This window comes from Leucoraja erinacea, chromosome 18 (genome assembly GCF_028641065.1).
Source record: "Leucoraja erinacea ecotype New England chromosome 18, Leri_hhj_1, whole genome shotgun sequence".
Lineage (NCBI taxonomy): Eukaryota > Metazoa > Chordata > Chondrichthyes > Rajiformes > Rajidae > Leucoraja > Leucoraja erinaceus.
Window position 1 is genome coordinate 23,787,952 of NC_073394.1, and position 19,233 is coordinate 23,807,184.

The 19,233-nt window shown below is 39.9% G+C and overlaps 1 protein-coding gene across 3 annotated transcripts in view; it reads right to left on the minus strand.

The window, feature by feature from the left end:
* Positions 1-7: 7 nt before the first annotated feature.
* The window catches only part of LOC129705800 (galanin peptides-like), a 44,018-nt gene continuing 24,792 nt past the window's right edge, over positions 8-19,233 (minus strand). For all 3 annotated transcript variants that reach the window (XM_055649620.1, XM_055649621.1, XM_055649619.1), the window contains exons 4-9: positions 13,080-13,300; positions 12,875-12,955; positions 10,749-10,803; positions 2,713-2,796; positions 1,719-1,796; positions 8-290 (exon numbers count right to left, since the gene is read on the minus strand). In XM_055649620.1, coding sequence (XP_055505595.1) covers positions 232-290; positions 1,719-1,796; positions 2,713-2,796; positions 10,749-10,803; positions 12,875-12,955 — 357 coding nt within the window. In that variant the 5' untranslated portion in view covers positions 13,080-13,300 and the 3' untranslated portion in view covers positions 8-231. The remainder of the gene's footprint in view (positions 291-1,718; positions 1,797-2,712; positions 2,797-10,748; positions 10,804-12,874; positions 12,956-13,079; positions 13,301-19,233) is intronic.

The window sequence follows — 19,233 nt, forward strand, 5'->3', positions numbered from 1 at the left end:
TTAGAAATAATTGCAGCTGCTAATTTTAATGGTCTACACATTTTTCGCAATGAGGAAACAAAGAATCTCACAAAGTATTAATTTCAATAAAAGTCAACAAAATTAATATCAAGTAATATTTTCAACCATCTAATTGCTATGTATCTTAGTGTGACAAATATCATTTGATTTGTTCATCATCATGGAAGTTGCAGTTGCTTATCCCATGTTGCAGAAAGTCTGTTCTATAGGTTATGACTGTCCAACCTCAGATGGTAATAATGATTGCAAGTTGTCAAGTCCACCCATTTCTGAAACAAATAAGAATGTTCATCTGGTCAAGATTATATAATGGACCAATGTTATGACTCTTTGTTGCAGTCCCCCACAAGGGTCACACATTTTTCTTCAGATGCGTGTTCTAAATTTTTCAGTTCAGTTTACTTTATTGTCACGTGTACCGAGGTACAGTGAAAAGCTTTTATTGAGTGCTATCCAGTCAGCGGAAAGACAATACATAATTACAATCGAGCCATTTACAGTATAGATAAATGATAAGGGAATAGCGTTTAGTGCAAGGTAAAGCCGGCAAAATCCGATCATGGATAGTCTGAAGGTCACCAATGAGGTAGATAGCAGTTCAGGACTGCTCTCTGGTTGTGGTAAGATGATCCAGTTGCCTGATAAAACAGCTGGGAAGAAACTGTCCCTGAATCTGGAGGTGAGTGTTTTCACACTTCTATAACTTTTGCCTGATGGGAGAGGGGAAAAGAGGGAGTGGCCAGGGTGCGACTCATCCTTGATTATGCTGCTGGCCTTGCCGAGGCAGTGTGAGGCATAAATGGAGTCAATGGAAGGGAGGTTGGTTTGTGTGATGGTCTAGGCTGCATCCACAATTCGTTGCATTTCTACTCAACTGAGATGTTCATCACAGAAAAAGTGAACATTTTGTATATCCAGCACACAGTATTTGCATTATTTCTACTGAGAATTTGTGGTAGTTTAAATTGTTTCCCGAATAATGCTGCCTTTATTGTTTTTAATATTTAAAAATATTAAACATGTCCGTTTGAGTGAGATTAACAATTCATTATCACTTCCTATTGAACTGGGATTTTTTTTAAACTATTGACCTCTACCAAAAGCAACTGGTTTGAGTGCAATCTAATTAATTTCACAAAGAATTAAAAACAACAGACCAGAACTATATTTTTCTCTTATCACTATTCTCTTATCTTATTCAGATTCAGGCTCTTCGTTTAATAAAATAACTTGATTGGTTAACTGTATCAGACCTCCATTAAAAAAAAGTACATTGAAATACATTTCTCGAATTCCTTAAAGCCCAAATTGTTAATTAGTAAGCAGGCGAGTAAAAATGCTTGATTGATGACACCATTGATGTCATTTGTTGACAATTTAGTGTTTAAAAAAATATATAAATTCCACTTATTTTTTAATGTAATTCATTTACCAGGTGAAAAATACAGAAATACATGTTTGAGAAATTTTAACTGGTACAGGTAATTGCCTTTTAATCTGTACAGGAATCTGTAAGCATCACCCATCAGGTCAACTGGTTTGCAGTACTGCGACACCTAATCTGAATAAGAAGTATCAAATTACACCACTCACAAACTGTTCCATCAATCCATGAAACCTTAACATATCAATGACATCTCCTGATTTTTGTTCTATATTTTCCTGTTAAACACGTTTCCAGTGTTAAATATTCTTACCTTTTGAGTGCAGGTACATGAGAAATTCTATGGCAATACGTGCAATGCTTTCATCGGTGAGGGTTTGTAGAAATTTACCTGGAAAAAAATTTGTGAAGATTTGTTTAGTCTTAAATGTATTTTTATAATTTTATATTCAAAATGAGGAATGGAATGTGACCTTTGAGTAAATGTAAGATCCCCTCATCCACTTTTCTCCATAATTCATAGATTGCATTACTTTGCTAAAGACTACCAATCTCAGCTTTGAATACACTCAACCTCAGAGCAATGTAAGGTCTCATGAGAGAATGTCAACGGTTAACAAACCTCGAGTCAAGAGACTTCTGACCTCTGTCTTAAACCACTAATAAATAGCCTCTCAGTATCCATCTTGTTTATCAGTCACATAATGTTGTAAATCTCAGAAATAACTAATTTTTCTCAGTGGGCAAATACAGGTCAATTTTATCCACGCTCCCTTAAAGGACAATTTCCTTTTCCCAGAAACCAATCTATTGAATCCGTGCTGCGCTGATTCCAAGGTTAACCAATACATATGGGGAATAAAAGTGCACAGGGAACTCCAGATATGTAGCATCTCCCTTCACAACAAATGGTCCTGGGTTAGAATGATGAGCCAGTTGCAATGTTGATAATCCCCCAATATCCAATTTTACATTTCTAATTGTTAGTATTGATGTATCAGTTAATTACTCCATTCATTAATGATCAGATGTGTCAGCCACTTAATCCAACCTAACATTTTACATGTAGACCATTCCACTGATGAACAAATCTATATTTGTAAATTGAAATTAATTTCAATTTACAAATATTTAATAAAAATATTAGAAATTGTTAAAATATAGAAAACACAAATTTAGTTTAAGAATTTTAGTAGTTTATATGTGTACAATTTACTTGCTACTATTTATTCTATTATTACCACTTAGTACAATAGAAAATTAAGCTGGCAGTTTGAATCAATTAGTTAGGAGAAATAATTCCTTACCAGGTTTGATATCATTGTCAAATTGCAGATCACGTTTTCCAGCAATGCCATGCTTTTCATTCAATTTGTACTTATCCATGGCTTCTGTGAGCAGCAGGATTATCAAGTGAAACAGAGAATTTATATTAATTCAAAATATACCTCTTAACAAATGGTTAACATGTGATGAGCATTTGACAGCACTGGGCCTGTACTCACTGGAGTTAAGAAGAATGAGGAGGGACCTCATTGAAATGTACAGAATCGTGAAAGGCGTGGATAGAGTGGATGTGGAGAGAATGTTTCCACTTGTGGGAGAGTCGAGGATTAGAAATCATAGCCTCAGAATGAAAGGACGTGAAAGGAATTTCTTTAGTCAGAGGATGGTGAATCTGTGGAATTCTTTGCAACAGAAGGCAGTGGAGGCCAATTCAGTGATATACAGTGCATTCAGAAAGTATTCACACCCCTTCACTTTTTCAACATTTCGTTACATTACAGCCTTATTCTAAAATGGATTAAATTCTTTTTTTTAAATCATCAATCTACACACAATACCCCATAATAAAAAAGCGAAAACAGGTGTTTAGAAATGTTTGCAAAGTAATTAAAAATAAATGACTGAAATATCACATTTACATAAGTATTCAGACCCTTTACCCAGTACTTTGTTGAGGCACCTTTGGCAGCAATTACAGCCTCAAGTCTTCTTGGGTCTGACGCTACAAGCTTGGCACACCTGTATTTGGGTAATTTCTCCCATTCTTCTCTGCAGATTCTCTCAAGCTCTGTCAGGTTCGATGGGGAGGTTCGACACACAGCTATTTTCAGGTCCCTCCAGAGATGCTCGATCGGGTTCAAGTCCAGGCTCTGGCTGGGCCACTAAAGGACATTCACAGACATGTCACAAAGCCACTCCTGCGTTGTCTTGGCTATGTGCTTAGGGTTGTTGTCCTGTTGGAAGGTGAACCTCTGTCCCAGTCTAAGGTCCAGAACGTTCTGGAGCAGGTTTTCATCAAGGATCTCTCTGTACTTTGCTCTGTTCACCTTTCCCTCGATCCTGACTAGTCCCAGTTCCTGCCGCTGAAAAACATCCCCACAGCATGATGCCACCACCATGCTTACCCGTAGGTATGGTATTGGCCTGGTGATGAGCGGTGCCTGGTTTCCTCCAGACGTGATGCTTGGCATTCAGGCCAAAGAGTTCAATCTTGGTTTCATCAGACCAGAGAATCTTGTTTCTCATGCCTTTTGGCAAACTCCAAGCGGGCTGTCATGTGCCTTTTACTGAGGCACATGACATCAATTTTTCCATCTGGCCACTTTACCATAAAGGCCTGATTGGTGGAGTCCTGCAGATATAGTTGTCCTTCTGGAAGGTTCTCCCATCTCCACAGAGGAACTCTGGAGCTCTGTCAGAGTGACCATTGGGTTTTTGGTCACCTCCCTGACAAAGGCCCTTCTCTCCCCGTTTGCTCAGTTTGGCTGGGTGGCCAGCTCTATGAAGAGTCCTGGTGATTCAGAAATTCTTCCATTTAAGAATGACGGAGGTCACTGTGCTCTTTTGGGCCTGCAATGCTGCAGACATTGTTTTATACCCTTCCCCAGATCTGTGTCGCGACATAATCCTGTCTCGAAGGTCTACAGACAATTCCTCAGTCTTCATGGCTTAGATTTTGCTCTGACATGCACTGTCAACTGTGGGACCTTTATATAAGGTGTGTGCCTTTCCAAATCATGTGCAATCAATTTAATCTACCACTGGTGGACTCCAATCAAGTTGTAGAAACATCTCAAGGATAATCTATGGAAACAGGATGAACCTAAGCTCAATTTTGAGTGTCATAACAAAGGGTCTGAATACTTGTGTAAATTTGATATTTCAGTTATTTATTTTTAATCACTCAGCAAACATTTCTTAACACCTGTTCTCGCTTCTTCATTCTGGGGAATTGTGTGTTCATATGATGATGATAAAAATGAATTTGATCCATTTTAAAATAAGTCTGGAACGTAACAAAATGTGGAAAAAGTGAAGGGGCCTGAATACTTTCTGAATGCACTGTATTTAAGGCAGAGATAGATAGATTGCTGATTAGTACGGGTGTCAGAGGTTATGGGGAAAGGCAGGAGAATGGGGTTAGGAGGGAAAGATATATCAGCCATGAATAAATGGCATAGAAGACGATGGGCTGATGGCATAATTCTGCTCCTATCACTTATGATCTTATGATGATCTCTAACCACAAAATATATAAATAAAATTCAAAACTCTAAATTGTTATCACTATTGAATTTTAAAAATAATTATGGTGCTTCATCTCCAAATTATTAGTAAGCCACCAAAATAATAATAATTATGGCTATTTGCTCCATATAAATCATTATCTAGGATGCATTGGATAATGAAACATGAAGACTTCTTTCCCCATATTTTTTCTGCTTTCTTTCTAAGAGGATGTTGTCTAAAAATACTTGTGCAGCACAGAACTTTGTGTGTTGTGCAAGTAGATTTTATTCTAAATCTAATTGCCAAATATGACTGGTACTTTCTTGGCACTGATATTTAATCCAGATATTTAATCCAGTTTTTCATTCAGAGGAAAGGTCTATGTATGCGGCCATTAAGCCTATGTTGTGAAGTGGTTCAGTACAGCCTCCATTTGCTGAATACAATATGAATAAATAAGTAATTTTAGCTTGACAGAATGTTAATTAATGGATCAGTCCTTGATTGTTAATGATTTAGTTGACTTAATGTTGATGGTATAAAGGTGGGTCAGCAAGTGAGCCCTAAGGAGAATACAATGTGGATAATTTGAATACAACAGAAGAAAATGTCAGATTTTGCATGTTGTAGACAGAATAGAATAAGTACTTCTTAAATAGTGATTAATAGTAGATGTTGATGCCAGGATGCAAGGGCCTGAGCTGTAGGGAAAAGTTGAGGCAGCCTTAGACTTTTATTCCTTGGAAGACAGGATGATGAAGAGTGATTTTATAGAGGTGTATAAGATCATGAGAGGAATAGATAAGGTAATTGCACTGTCTTTTACTTGGTTAAAAGTAGGGGAATCAAGAACCTGAGGATATAGGTTTAAGGTGAGGAGGGATAGATTTAATAGGAATTTGAGGGGCAACTTTTTTTACACAAAGGCTGGTAGATATATGGAATGAGCTGCTGGAGGAGGGAGTTGAGATGGGTGTTATCACAGCATTTAAAAACATTTGGACAGGTATATGGATAGGCCAGGTTTAGAGGGATGTGGGCCAAATGCAGGCAGATGCAACTAGTGTAGATGGGACATGTTGGTCGGTGTGGGCTAGTTGGGCCTGTTTCAACGCTGTATGACTATGACTTCAAAAAGGTTGTTATGACTTTGGAACTGACTGCCTGAGAAAGCAGTCGAATAAAAAGAATTGTCAAAGTTAAAAAGCACTTGGATCTATTCTTGAAAAGAGCTATCAGCGCTTTGAAGCTGGGAACAGGTTGTTCTTTGAGAGGCACAGTTACAATGAACTGGATGACTGACTACTGTGCCATATAATTTCTATGATTCTGTCCTGTGAATTTGTTCCCTGGTTTGTGATCTTTCTGTCAAGGGAAATAGGTCCTTGCTATTTACTCACTCCATCTAGACCACTGATAATTTTACACAGTTCAATTAAGTTTCAACCCAGGCAACATACTAGTAAATCTGCTATACACCCTCTGACTGCAATTGTATCCTCCTGGTAATATGGTGACCAAAAATAAGGTGTAGCCAAACTGTTGTTGACTACAATTCTAGCAGAATCTCTTTGTTCTTATAGTCTATGCCTCAGATAACAGGAAAATATCCCACAGTGCGCTTTAGCTGTGCAAACTTTAGGGATCTGTAAGTATACACTCCAAAATTCTTGGTTCCTCGACACTTCCCAGTATGGTAATTATTGAGTATTCCCTTGTCATGTTGCACTTTCCAAAATGTATTATCATCCACTTCTCCAGATTGAATGTTATTTGCACTTGAGGATTTTATAGCTACAATCAACTCACCTGGATCAGAAAAACGGCACAAATCGGCGCCATAACAGACAAGCTGCTAGGGCACTTGAAGGCACTAGCGATATCGCGATCTCCCGCAGCTGCGGGAGCCTCCGACTGCAAGAGTACTGGAGAACTCGATCGCTGGTGAACACCCGACCCGACTGGGGATCACAGGTACTGTACCTGGAAACACCGGGAAGACCTCTAAAGCTGACGGGCTGGATCTCCCAGCAACAATGGAGCTAGAGCTGCCGACTGTGAGGGAATCCCTGATCGCAACGGAGCTGGAGCTGCCGACTGCAAGGGAATCCCTGTTCCAGCGCAGGTTCCCAGAACCAGCAGGTACAGTAAGTACAGTACATGGAAGCAACGGAGATGCGTCTATTGTGTCTGGAAACGTGGCCGACGGGCAGGACTTCAGGTCAGACTGAAGCGAAGGGGACTTCGACCTCCTCTCCATACCATCCCATTGGCCAATGTACAGTCCCTTGAAAATAAAGTGGAGGACTTAAGGGCAAGGCTGCTTTCCCAAAGGGAGCTGAGGGAATGCTCTGTGTTCTGTTTCACGGAGACATGGCTCACCCCCAGCTCCCCAGACTCAGCAGTCCAGCCTGAAGGTTTCTCCATCCATCGCATGAACCGTACACTGGCATCTGGGAAAGAGAGAGGAGGGAGCGTCTGCCTCGTGGTCAATTCTGCGTGGTGCTCAGACATGGCCGTCCTATCCAACTCCTGCTCTCCACACCTGGAACACCTGGCTGTGAAGTGCTGTCCCTTCTACCTACCAAGTGAATTCACCTCCATCATCCTGATCGCGGTCTACATCCCTCCCCAGGCTGATGTACATCTGGCACTGGGGGAGCTGCACACCATGGTCAACAAGCACCATACAACTTACCCCGAGATATTTACCACCATAGCCGGGGACTTCAACAAAGCCAACCTGAAGAAATCGCTCCCTAACTTCTACCAACATGTCTCCTGCAGCACCAGAGGATAAAACACCCTCGACCACTGCTACAGGACTATAAAAGACGCCCATCGCTCTATCCCTCGCCCTCACTTGGGTAAATCCGACCATACTACGGTGCTGCTTCTTCCTGCCTACAGGCAGCAATTGAACAGCGCACCCCCAGAGGTGCGCACTGTACCCAGCTGGTGTGGACTGGGGGGGGGGGGGGGTACAGAGGGGGGGGGGGGGGGCAGAGGAACAACTCCAGGACTGTTTGGAGTCTGTAGACTGGGAAATGTTCAAGGACTCGGTAACGGACCTGAACGAATACGCCACAGTCGTTACAGAGTTCATAAATAAATGTGTGGAGGAATGCATCCCAACAAAAACCTTCCGAGTGTTTCCCAACCAGAAGCCTTGGATAAACCATGAGATCCGCACTCTTCTGAAGTCTAGATCCCGGGCATTCAGGTCTGGAGTTACAGAGGTCTACAAGAAGTCCAGATACGACTGTGGTAAGGCCATCAAAGAAGCCAAAAGGGACTTCTGATCCAAGCTGGAGGATGAGACGGATGTTCGGCAACTGTGGCAGGCTTGAATGCCATCACCTCCTACAAGGCGAAATCAGGAGGCAGCTCAATTGTCAGCGAAGCATCACTCCCTGACAAGCTCAATGCATTTTATGCACGCTTTGATAGGGAGAACACTGATGTGCCTTCCCGAGCCCCCATTCGCCGTGACGGGATTTCAGTCACAGTCACGGAGGCCGACGTCAGAAGATCCTTCAGGGGGGTGAACCTTCGGAAAGCAGATGGTATACCCGGTCGTGTTCTAAAAACCTGTGTGGACCAACTGGCTGGAGTTTTTACGGATATTTCCAACCTCTCACTTCTGAGGTCTGAGGTTCCCACCTGCTTTAAAAGGGGAGCAAGGTGACGTGCCTCAATGACTATCGACCAGTGGCACTAACGTCTGTAGTGATGAAGTGCTATGACAGGTTGATTATGGCGCATGTCAACTCCTACCTCGACATGAACCTCGACCCACTGCAGTTCACTTACCGCCATAACAGATCAACGGTGTATATGATCTCACTGGCTCTCCACTCCACTGTGGACCACTTGGACAACAAAAACTCATATGTCAGGCTGTTATTCATTGACTACAGCTCGGCATTTAATACAATAATCCCCTCCAAGCTGGTTACCAAGCTCTCAGATCTGGGTCTCTGCGCTTCCCTCTGCAATTCGATCCTCGACTTCCTCATCCACAGACCACAGTCTGTCCCTATTGGTGGAAATGTGTCATTCTTGATAACAATCAGCACGGGAGTGCCTCAAGGCTGCGTACTCAGCCCTCTGCTTTATTCACTCTATACTCATGACTGCGTAGCCTGACACAGTGCAAACTCCATCATCAAGTTCGCTGACGACACCACTGTTGTGGGACGAATCACTGATGGGGACGAGTCAGAGTATAGAAGCGAGATCGACCAATTGACAAAATGGTGCCAGCACAATACCCTGGCTCTCAACACCAGCAAAACCAAGGAACTGATTGTGGACTTTGGAAGGTATAGGATAGGGACCCACAATCCCGTTTATATCAACAGGACGATGGTGGAAAAGGTCAAGAACTTCAAATCCCATAGATCTTTCCTGGTCCCAGCACACTGATGCAATTATAAAGAAAGCACATCAGCGCCTCTACTTCCTGAGAAGATTACGGAGAATCTGTATGTCAAAGAGGACTCTCTCGAACTTCTATAGGTGCACAGTAGAGAACATGCTGACTGGTAGCATTGTGGCTTGGTTCGGCAGTGAGCGTCCAGGAGCAGGAAAAGAATGCAGAAAGTTGTGACCACTACCCAGTCCATCATCGGCTCTGACCTCCCCACCATCGAAGGGATCTATCGCAGTCGCTGCCTCAAAAAGGCTGCCAACATCATCAAGAACCCACACCATCTTGGCCACGCACTCATCCTCTCCGCTACCATCGGGTAGAAGGAACAGGAGCCTGAAACCTGCTACATCCAGGTTCAGGAACAGCTACTTCCCCACAGCCATCAGGCTATTAAACTCGCCAACAAACAGACTCTGAACTGTAACAAATTGAACTGAACTGTTCTGTATTTGTGCTTACAATATTCTGTTGTGCTGCAGCAAGCAAGAATTTCATTGTCCCACCTGGGACATATGACAATAAACTCTCTTGACTTGACTTTGCCACCTAAATGACCAGACTGTGTCTGCAGCCCAAAGCTTTCCTCCTTGTTTGTAAACTCCATGACCAATATTTTTTAGCATCTATGGACAGTAAGGGACTGAATATTTTGAACTCCATTGAGCAGTCCTTCAGACACTAAAGTATCCATCAATATCAACAGACCTTTGCTTCCTGCTTTCTTGAATTTGCTTTTGACCAGCTTGCTAAATGTCACCTTGTCAAAAGACTTGCTAAAATCCACGCAGATTAATCATATCAAGTACATTGCTGTCATCCACACTCTTTGTTATTAATTATTAATGCATGACCTTCCCTTAACAAACTAATGTTAATGATCCTTGATTAACACGCCTTTCTAAATTAAAGTTTACATTGTCATCAGAGTTGCTTCCAATGATTAGCTCGCCATTAGGATGGCAGATTTCCCTGACAATTTAATGAATGACAATTCATGTCATTTCATTGCAGTTTCTGTGACTACAGCATTTATCGCAGATATATTTTAATTTAATTTTCTCAACTCCCAGGTTGGGATTTGAATCTGGATCAAAGATCAAGAACCAGTTTGGTAATTTAATTGTGGTACTGTATGTTTGGATACAGTACCAATATTATAAAACCAGCATTTGGGAGTTAGCAGCAGAAGAAAATCAAAGAGGTTTACAAGAATTAGTAAGAATTTCCCTTCACGTTCCAAAGTAGACAGGCCACACAAATACCACAGTTTGTTGAATTACTAAGATGTTTAATTGACAGTACATTATTACTCAGGACTGGGCACAAAGGCTGACATTTTTCAAATAGGTACTAAATGATGTTTAGCGTTTAAACTATTTGTGCAGCACTCACGTGGTCCTAGTAGGTATCCTGCACTGTTTAGTGTCCAACCCCTTTTCTCTTTTGCCTGTTGGAGAAATATTTAAATATTATCTTTACAGTGATCTTCAGTGCCCCCAAATAATAAAACAAATCTATTTCTAAAATTAAACACCAACTACTCAAAACGCAAAAGCTAATTTTTTAAACAACTGAAAGTGGAATCCAACACAGAACTTTCCAAGGCTGAATTCTAGCTGGTTCCAGTCCCCTTTTCTTAAACATATGAAATAGGCATAGCTTTCAGGTGTGAGGGGGAAAATCTAAAGAAGATGTGTAGGGCATTTTTGTTTTTTACAGAGAGTGATAGGTACCTGGAACATGTGAAAGGGTGGTGATGGAGGCAGAAATGATAGTGCCTTTAAAGGGATATTGGATAGGCACATGGATATGAAGTGATATGCATTACATGCAGGCAAAGGAGATTGGTTTAAGGTGGCCTCCTTCAATGTAGCGATGTTACAAAACCTACCTTCAGCAGCGCTGCAGATCTGCCACGGGCTTTGTGTGCGACTTTTTGATGTTTTTTACTAAAAAAGCAGGGAAATTAATAACCAAATGGGGTAACAAAAAAGGTAGAAATGATAAAGTTAAATGCTAAAACAAATAGGAAATACCCAACAAAAAATTAATATTCATCATTCATCAAATCAATTTTTTTGTTGGGTATTTACTATTTGGTTTAGCGTTTAACTTTATCATTTCTACCTTTTTTCTAAAACTGCAAATAATAACTTGTTTTTGTTAATGCTGTTCAGTGCTGTTCTGTTCTTTTACATTTTAAACAGATGTCTCCGAAGAAGAAATGCAAAATTGTCAATCCAAATGCCCAGCAAAAGAGACTGATTTAGACAGCATTCGCAGAGATTATCCGAATTTGGACTACTCCAAATGTGATGATCTACAGGACATTCTTAATGGGAAAGTAGTGGGCAGAAAGGCATGTCATGCGTGATTTGAAGAGCAAAAACTTGTAGTTTACAATGCAAAATTGTAAAGTTGAGAAAAAACAAGGTTACAGAGTTGCTTATTGGTTACAATCTGAGGAGTATGATGATGCTAATGATTATGATATGCCGATGTACCAGCTAGCAACTGATCTTCTCCATAAAGACCTGGTCTATTGCTAGAAATTGTAATTATTTACCTATCTGTTACGGACTTACAGCATATAATACAATAATATTAAAGTTCTGATCTTGAGAATATCACATTTTTGAATTTTCAAGGCAGTCTCGGTGTTTATTACTATTTCCGTCACAACGGTCAATTTTGTAATTAGCTACAATTAGGTAACTAACTAATTATATGCTTTAATTTAGGTCATCCAAGTAAGATGTTTTATATTTGTTTCAGAATGCTTCAATCTATAATAACTGAAAGTTTCATTCAGTTCTCTTAATTTTTAAGAAAGTTATGGGCTTTTGACTGTCCTCCATCACAGCTTTTGTGTTAAGTCAATGGAAAAGAAATAGGGAACAAGATGCTAATTTCTGAGTATGAAAATACCATAACTTTTTTAATACTGAAAATATGAAAGTGAATTAGGTGTCAAATTAAACTTCTTTTTATGCTTTATCTGACGGGATAAATTGCAGACTTGATTTTTAGCTCCCGACCGCAGGAGAACAAAGGGAAGAGATCTAACTTTTCTTTCGCCTTCCATCACAGTGCAGAATGTGGAGGAGTCACCGTGGTGGATGTTTATGTTAAAATATATTTTGTGTGTTTAATTGATTTTTATTGGTATGACAATATGGCAAATCAAATTCCTATGTTGCAAAACATACTTGGCTAATAAAGTATGATTGCGATGATGATGAAATGTTGAATAATCTGCCAAGGACTTGGAACACTTTCTGGTGTAATTTCACGATTCCGCAGCACCACATTTTCTGTTCCCGGTATGATATTTCAAACAATTGTACATTAGACATTCCTGTCTCACATACTTCTTGTGTTTTCTCAATAATCTTCGGCATTATCGGGAGAAACTCGAAAATAAGCAGCTCTATGTTCAATCACACAAACCCGGGCTAAATTCATTGAAATAAAGGAGGACTAAACGGAAACCACAAATCTACAAAAACAATACTCACGGAGAGAGCAAACCCAAAGGAATGAGTGATGACCATGCACAGGACGAAGGATGCACACAAGAAACTGGCGAAGGTCGGCATCTGAAAGCGAAAGGAAGTAGAAAACGATAAGATCCTTTAGAAATCGTTCATTAGAGAGAGAACCCGGGCGTGTTAAGAAAAGCAAAGTAATTTGAATATCAATGTTTCAGTGTTATGATCTTACCTTGACTTGGGCGTGTTACGTTTTCTTCTGAACTCAGTAGTTTGAATCTTATAATGCGGTTGAAGTTACTGATCTTCTCGACTGGAATGATCACTGGCATAACATAGGTTCTTAGAGTGTCGGCGATGCACTTTATAAGGAAAATCTCGGACATCATCAATCTCTCTTCCGCGTCACGAGCTCTATTGACTATGTCACCCCCATCAGTATCAAAATTACACCTATTAAATTAAGTATACTTTCAGGTAATTTGGCTGCTTAGAGACACGAATCACATAATTACATTTGATGCGTGCACTGTCCGCAGGCTGACTACACAAAGCGCAAATTGCCTACCGCGCATTGTCAATGAACTGTGGGTCAAATCAAACAGAAGGACGTACATTTTTTTTGCTTCTCAGAAGTTTTATATTATCCGTATCTCAGATTACTTTCTAAATTATACAGTTGCAAAAATGCGAATATATACTATTTCAGGATTAGATATCAAAACGATATCATTATTCACTCCCCCTCGATAAAACAATCGGTGTTACAGATTCAAATCTCTTCCACTTTAATACTTTAAACTGTGCATCGAAACTAGATTTAAAACTGTTGAGGTTACTTTCAAAAGGGAAATACACACCACTACGTTAAAGGTATGGAACTATATAGCAACGTAACTGGCCTTTTGGCCCACTTTGTTCACGCCGACCAATTTTGCATAATGGGTTGGTCCCATTTGCCTGCATTCGGCCCATAGCCTTGAAAACCTAACTTTCTATATAACTGTCCGAATGTTTTTTTTTTTTAAATTGTACCTGTATTCGTTTATATAGTTTATTCTGCAGCTCAATCCAGATACAGATTACCTTCTTAAATCTCTCCCTCACGTATGGCTTCTAGTTTATGAATCCTCTCTCATGAGAAAAACACCGTGAGTTCCATTTATCCACGCCTCTCACCATGTTGTCCACCTCAATAAAGTCACCCCTCAGCCTGCTTCAAAAAATGTATCACCGTAACCAATCGGCCAACAACTCAAGCATGCAAGCCCAGGTAACATACTGATGAATCTCTTCTACTCATTTTCCATCTTAATGACATCCTTCCTTTAGCTTGGCAACCAGATCAGCATACAGTACTCCTAATGCTGTCTCACCTGTGATGTGTACAGCTATATCATGATGTCCACATTTTTGTTCTCTCAATGAAGGCAAGTGTGCCAAATGCCTTCTTCACCATACTGTCCACCTCACTGGCTACTTTCAGAGAACCCTGCATTTGTACTCCCAGATCACTCTGTTCTGCAACACTCTTGATGGCTCAACCATTTGTTAACCTGAGGTACACAAAAATGCTGGAGAAACTCAGCGGGTGCAGCAGCATCTATGGAGCGAAGGAAATAGGCAACGTTTCGGGCCGAAACCCTTCAGACTGCACCATTTGTTAACCTGGTTTGACATACCAAAGTGCAACCCTTGTCAGAATTAGTTCCATTTGTGATTCATTGGGCCACCTTCTTAATTGATATAATTCCTATTGTAAACTTAGATATCCTTCCCCATACTCAATTTTGGTATCATCTGAAAATGTTCTAACAATGTTAATTACATTGTCATCCCAATAGTTCATGTGGATAACAAAAAGAAAACAATGGTCCCAGCAGCAACCACTGCAACACTCCACTGGTCAAAGACCTCCAATGAGGAAAAATAACCTCCATCACTACCCTTTAACTCTTTCATCCATGCCAATTTTGAAGCTATCTTGTTTTGGATTCCACACAATCTAACTGTCCATTATCGCCTATAGTGCACAAATTAGTCAAAGGCCTTGTTAAAGTCCATAAAGACAAAGTCTACTGCCCTGTCCTCATCAATCCTCTTGGTAACCTCTTCAAATCACTCTGTCAGATTATGTGAAACGCAATTTCCCATGAAACTCTATGTTAAAATGTTCCCAAAATTTGCAAATACTAATGCAAAGGATGAAGTTCCCAAAATGAAATCTGAAAAAATAATGCTGCTGTGGAGGAAGAGAAAAAGGAGAACCAAGATGTGGAAGGAAAAACAACCCCATGGAAACAGACACCAACCAATAGTTTCAAGATTTGGATGCTAAATCAAGGGTATGTTGTGCAGTTTGAAGCTGCATGATTTGTGCGATTGTTGTTTTAAAGGCTTGAAAAATTCCAATATCCTGTGTGTATAACAAGTGCACAGTGAAGAATTTTACTTCCAACTCACCTGTCACACAAGCTATTTAGAAAAAATGACAGCACATTCTAGGATTGTATTAGAGTAGCTTGGCAGCAATCTCTTTTACTATGGCCGATACTTTATCTTTGATGGTGTGTAAGAAAAGCCCACTCAGGATTATTTAAGAAATGGAAACTGGAATAAGTAATTGGTAACTGTGAGTGACCTGTTCTAATTTGAAAACAAGTTTATTTATTTGCAAGATATTCTGCATCTTTATGGTATTATTACACTTTTTTCACAATGGTCTATTGTAATGCATTTCTCCTGCTTATATGATGAATCCAGAAATAATATTATGACATGTTCTTGTGACGAGTAAACTTGTAATGTTGGTGCAGTTATCCAGGTGCACATTCTTATTTTAAGATGAAAGAACTTTGTTCTCTGTCTGCAACTTTACAAGCAGCAGACTACAATACCTTTCTATCATTGAATAATGAAGCTTTATTGTAGAGTTACTGTATTTGACAATATTTATGGTATAGTTTAAGTGATTACATTCTTTGATGGAATAAGGTTTCTTGAATTAGGCAGCATTTTTTTCACTTATTGCTTAATTTCTCAACTTATTCTCGACATTACTGATTAAAAGTCTAAAAAAGTCAAAAGACTTTGAAATTAAAACCACCAGCTTTAACTGATGACGTCACAATGGCTCAACGAGCAGAGATCAGCGTCAATGAAGATTTCATCCTATATTTGACACGTTATTCACAAATAAAGCTTTAAAAATGCCAACTTTCACAAGATTTTTTCATATTCTGATTCACATTTCTAGGCAGAGATCACTTTCACTGAACATTTTATGCTTTATTTCACGACTTATTAGTGATTAAAGTTTAAAAAAATCAAAATACCTTGAATTTCAAACCGACCCGTTTCAAATGATGACGTCACAATGGCAGCTTCAACTGATGACTTCGCAATGGATAAACTAACAGGGAGAGGGCGAATTGCTATTGAAACATGCAGGGCAAGTGCAATTGGAATTTATTTTAAAGAGCACTGCTGAGGGAGGCAAGGGAAGTGCTGGAATCTTATGTTCGGGAACGGCTTGAGTTGGAGGACAATACCTCCCATGGGCGCTATGGGTAGGGAACGGGTGCGTTGGGGGAGCAGACCCAATGGGTCTGCACTCGGTCTAGTAAACTATTAAAAAACCCTCAAATCTGCTCCAAGGAGAACCGCACCAGATTTTCTGGGTTATCCTTGTATATGAAACCATTCTCATAAATCTCTTTGTATTTTCAGATCCTTACTAGAGTACAATGAACAGAATTGGAAACATTACTTTTCTTTTCAGTGCCTCCATTTATAAAAACAACAATGACAAATATTTTAACCACTTTTTCAACCTCCTGCTATCATCAAAGCATTATTCACATATCTTGGTTCCCGCACCTCATTCTTATTTATTTATTTATTTAATTATTTATTTCGAGCAGAATAAAAGAATAAAAAGCAAATGTGAAACAGCATACAAAAAACAAAACAAGAATATTTATAAAGTGTCATAAACAATATCTATAAATAAATGAAATCATTTAGAATTATACAACTGTCTATGTTGTCATTCTTTGTTTTTCCTGCCAAATGTATCCGTTTGCACTTATCCGCATTAAGATTCACTGTGAAAATGCCCATTCCACCCATCTATGCCCTCTTGAAGTCATCTTTATCCTCCTTACTGTTTACTGCACCAAACTACCAAGTCTGCCAATCTGTAAATGACCATTTGATTGTTGCTGTTTTAGAAGGAACTGCATATACTGGAAAAATCGAAGTTAGATAAAAATGCTGGAGAAACTCAGCGGTTGAGGCAGCATCTATGGAACGAAGGAAAAGGTGACGTTTCGGGTCAACATCCTTCTTCAGACCCGAGGGTCTCGACCCAAAACGTCACCTTTTCCTTCGCTTCATAAATGCTGCCTCACCCGCTGAGTTTCTCCAGCATTTTTATCTACATTTGATTTGTTTTGTCCTTTCACCATTCTTCATTTCTTGCCAACATGCAAGTCCAATTGCACCAATTTTCATATGGTACTTCATTATGTTCTTTGAAATTCACAAATACAATATTCATTGTTTTCAGTGTTTACTTTGTAAATTGCATCATAACAAAGCTATTAAATTAATCAAATGAGATTTTTACTTCATTAAGCCATGTTGACTCTGCCTAATCAAATTAAGGCAGATCTTCAGCTGCCCAAAATCAATGTTTCCCTGTCCCCGTTCCAGCATGGCGTCAGGAGCAGTCTTCTACTGGAGCCTGGCTCCTAGCATTTCGACATGGCACGACGCAGCATGGGGGCATCTAAACATAGGCAGCCAGCTGTATTCACAGAAGTCCTGCAACAACAATGGGACCACCCCCCAAAATCACATGGCTTTACATTTATATGATTTAAATAACTTATGGATTTGCTTTTAAGCTTTATAAATGTAAAGGAGATTGATATTGCTATTTATTTATTTTGAGGGTTGTTGAATGTTTGTGAATGTCAAATATGTTGAGATGTTCACAAACATTCAGTGTCATATGGCTCAGGTCACTGAATATTTGTGAAATTCTTTTACATTTACAAATATTCAACAACCTTCAGATCACATAGTTAGTATATCAATCATCTTTGCATTGATAAAAGCTAAACAAAAAATCCCAAATTCAATTACCGCGAGACCCTTATTATCATTAAAACCTTAGTTTCTCTGCATTGTAACATTTTGAATCATAGAATAGTATAGCAAGGAAACAGGCCATTCCCTCTAACGTCCACTCCGACAAGTGAGCACCCTTCTGTTTTAAACCCATCTCCCTTCTCCTGTCCATAACCTTCTATGTCCAAGTAATTCAAATGCTCATCTGGATACTTCTTAAATGCTATTAGCAAACCAGCATCAAACATCTCTCAGGCAGTGCATTCCAGGCACTTACCACTCTTTGGGTGTAGAAAGATTCCCCCATATCCTCTCTACATTAAATATACAACAAATCTTAATACCAGTGCCCAAAAGGATGAGTTTTCAGCCCCTTATAATATTGCCTACATGCTCGCGATCATGCAGCCAAATTATGCTTGAACTCCATTTACAAGTTTGCAGATGACACCACGGCAGTGGACTGGATGTCGAAAAATGGCATGACGAAGTACAGGAAGGAGATAGAGAGTTTAGTAACATTATGTCACAACAACAACCTCTTTGTCTAGATGACGGAGCTAGTTATTGATTTCAGGAAACATTGTGGAGTGCATTCCCCAATCAGCATCATCAATGCAGAAGTGCAAATGGTCAAGAGTTTCAAATTCCTAGACATAAATATCGCAACCAATCTGTCCTGGACCTACCAGAACAATGTCTATGGCTAGGAAAGATCAAGCCACCTCAACTGTGTAGGAATGAATTGCAGATGCTGGTTTATATCGAAGGTAGGCACAAAATGAGGAGTAATTCAGTGGGACAGGCAGCATCTCTGGAGAGGAATGGGTGATGTTTCGGGTCGAGACCCTTCTTCAGACTTCTGAAGAAGGGTTTCGACCCAAAATGTCACCCATTCCTTCTTCTGCTGCCTGGCCCACAGAGCAACTTGAGCATTTTGTGTCTACCTTCAACTAATATGACTATTAGTATCATAACCAATGTTAAACTGAAGCTCACATTCCTTACTTAGCTCTATTTTAACTCCCCCCTCCCATTCCGAATCCGACCTTTCTGTACTGGGCCTCCTCCATGGCCAGAGTGAGTCCTACCACAAATTGGAGCAGCAGCACTTCATATTTCGCTTGGGTAGTTTACATCCCAACAGTATGAACATTGACTACTCCAATTTTAGGTAGTCCTTGCTTTCTCCCTCCTTTCCCTCCCCTTCCCAGCTCTCCCACAGCCTAGTATCTCCACCTCTTCCTTTC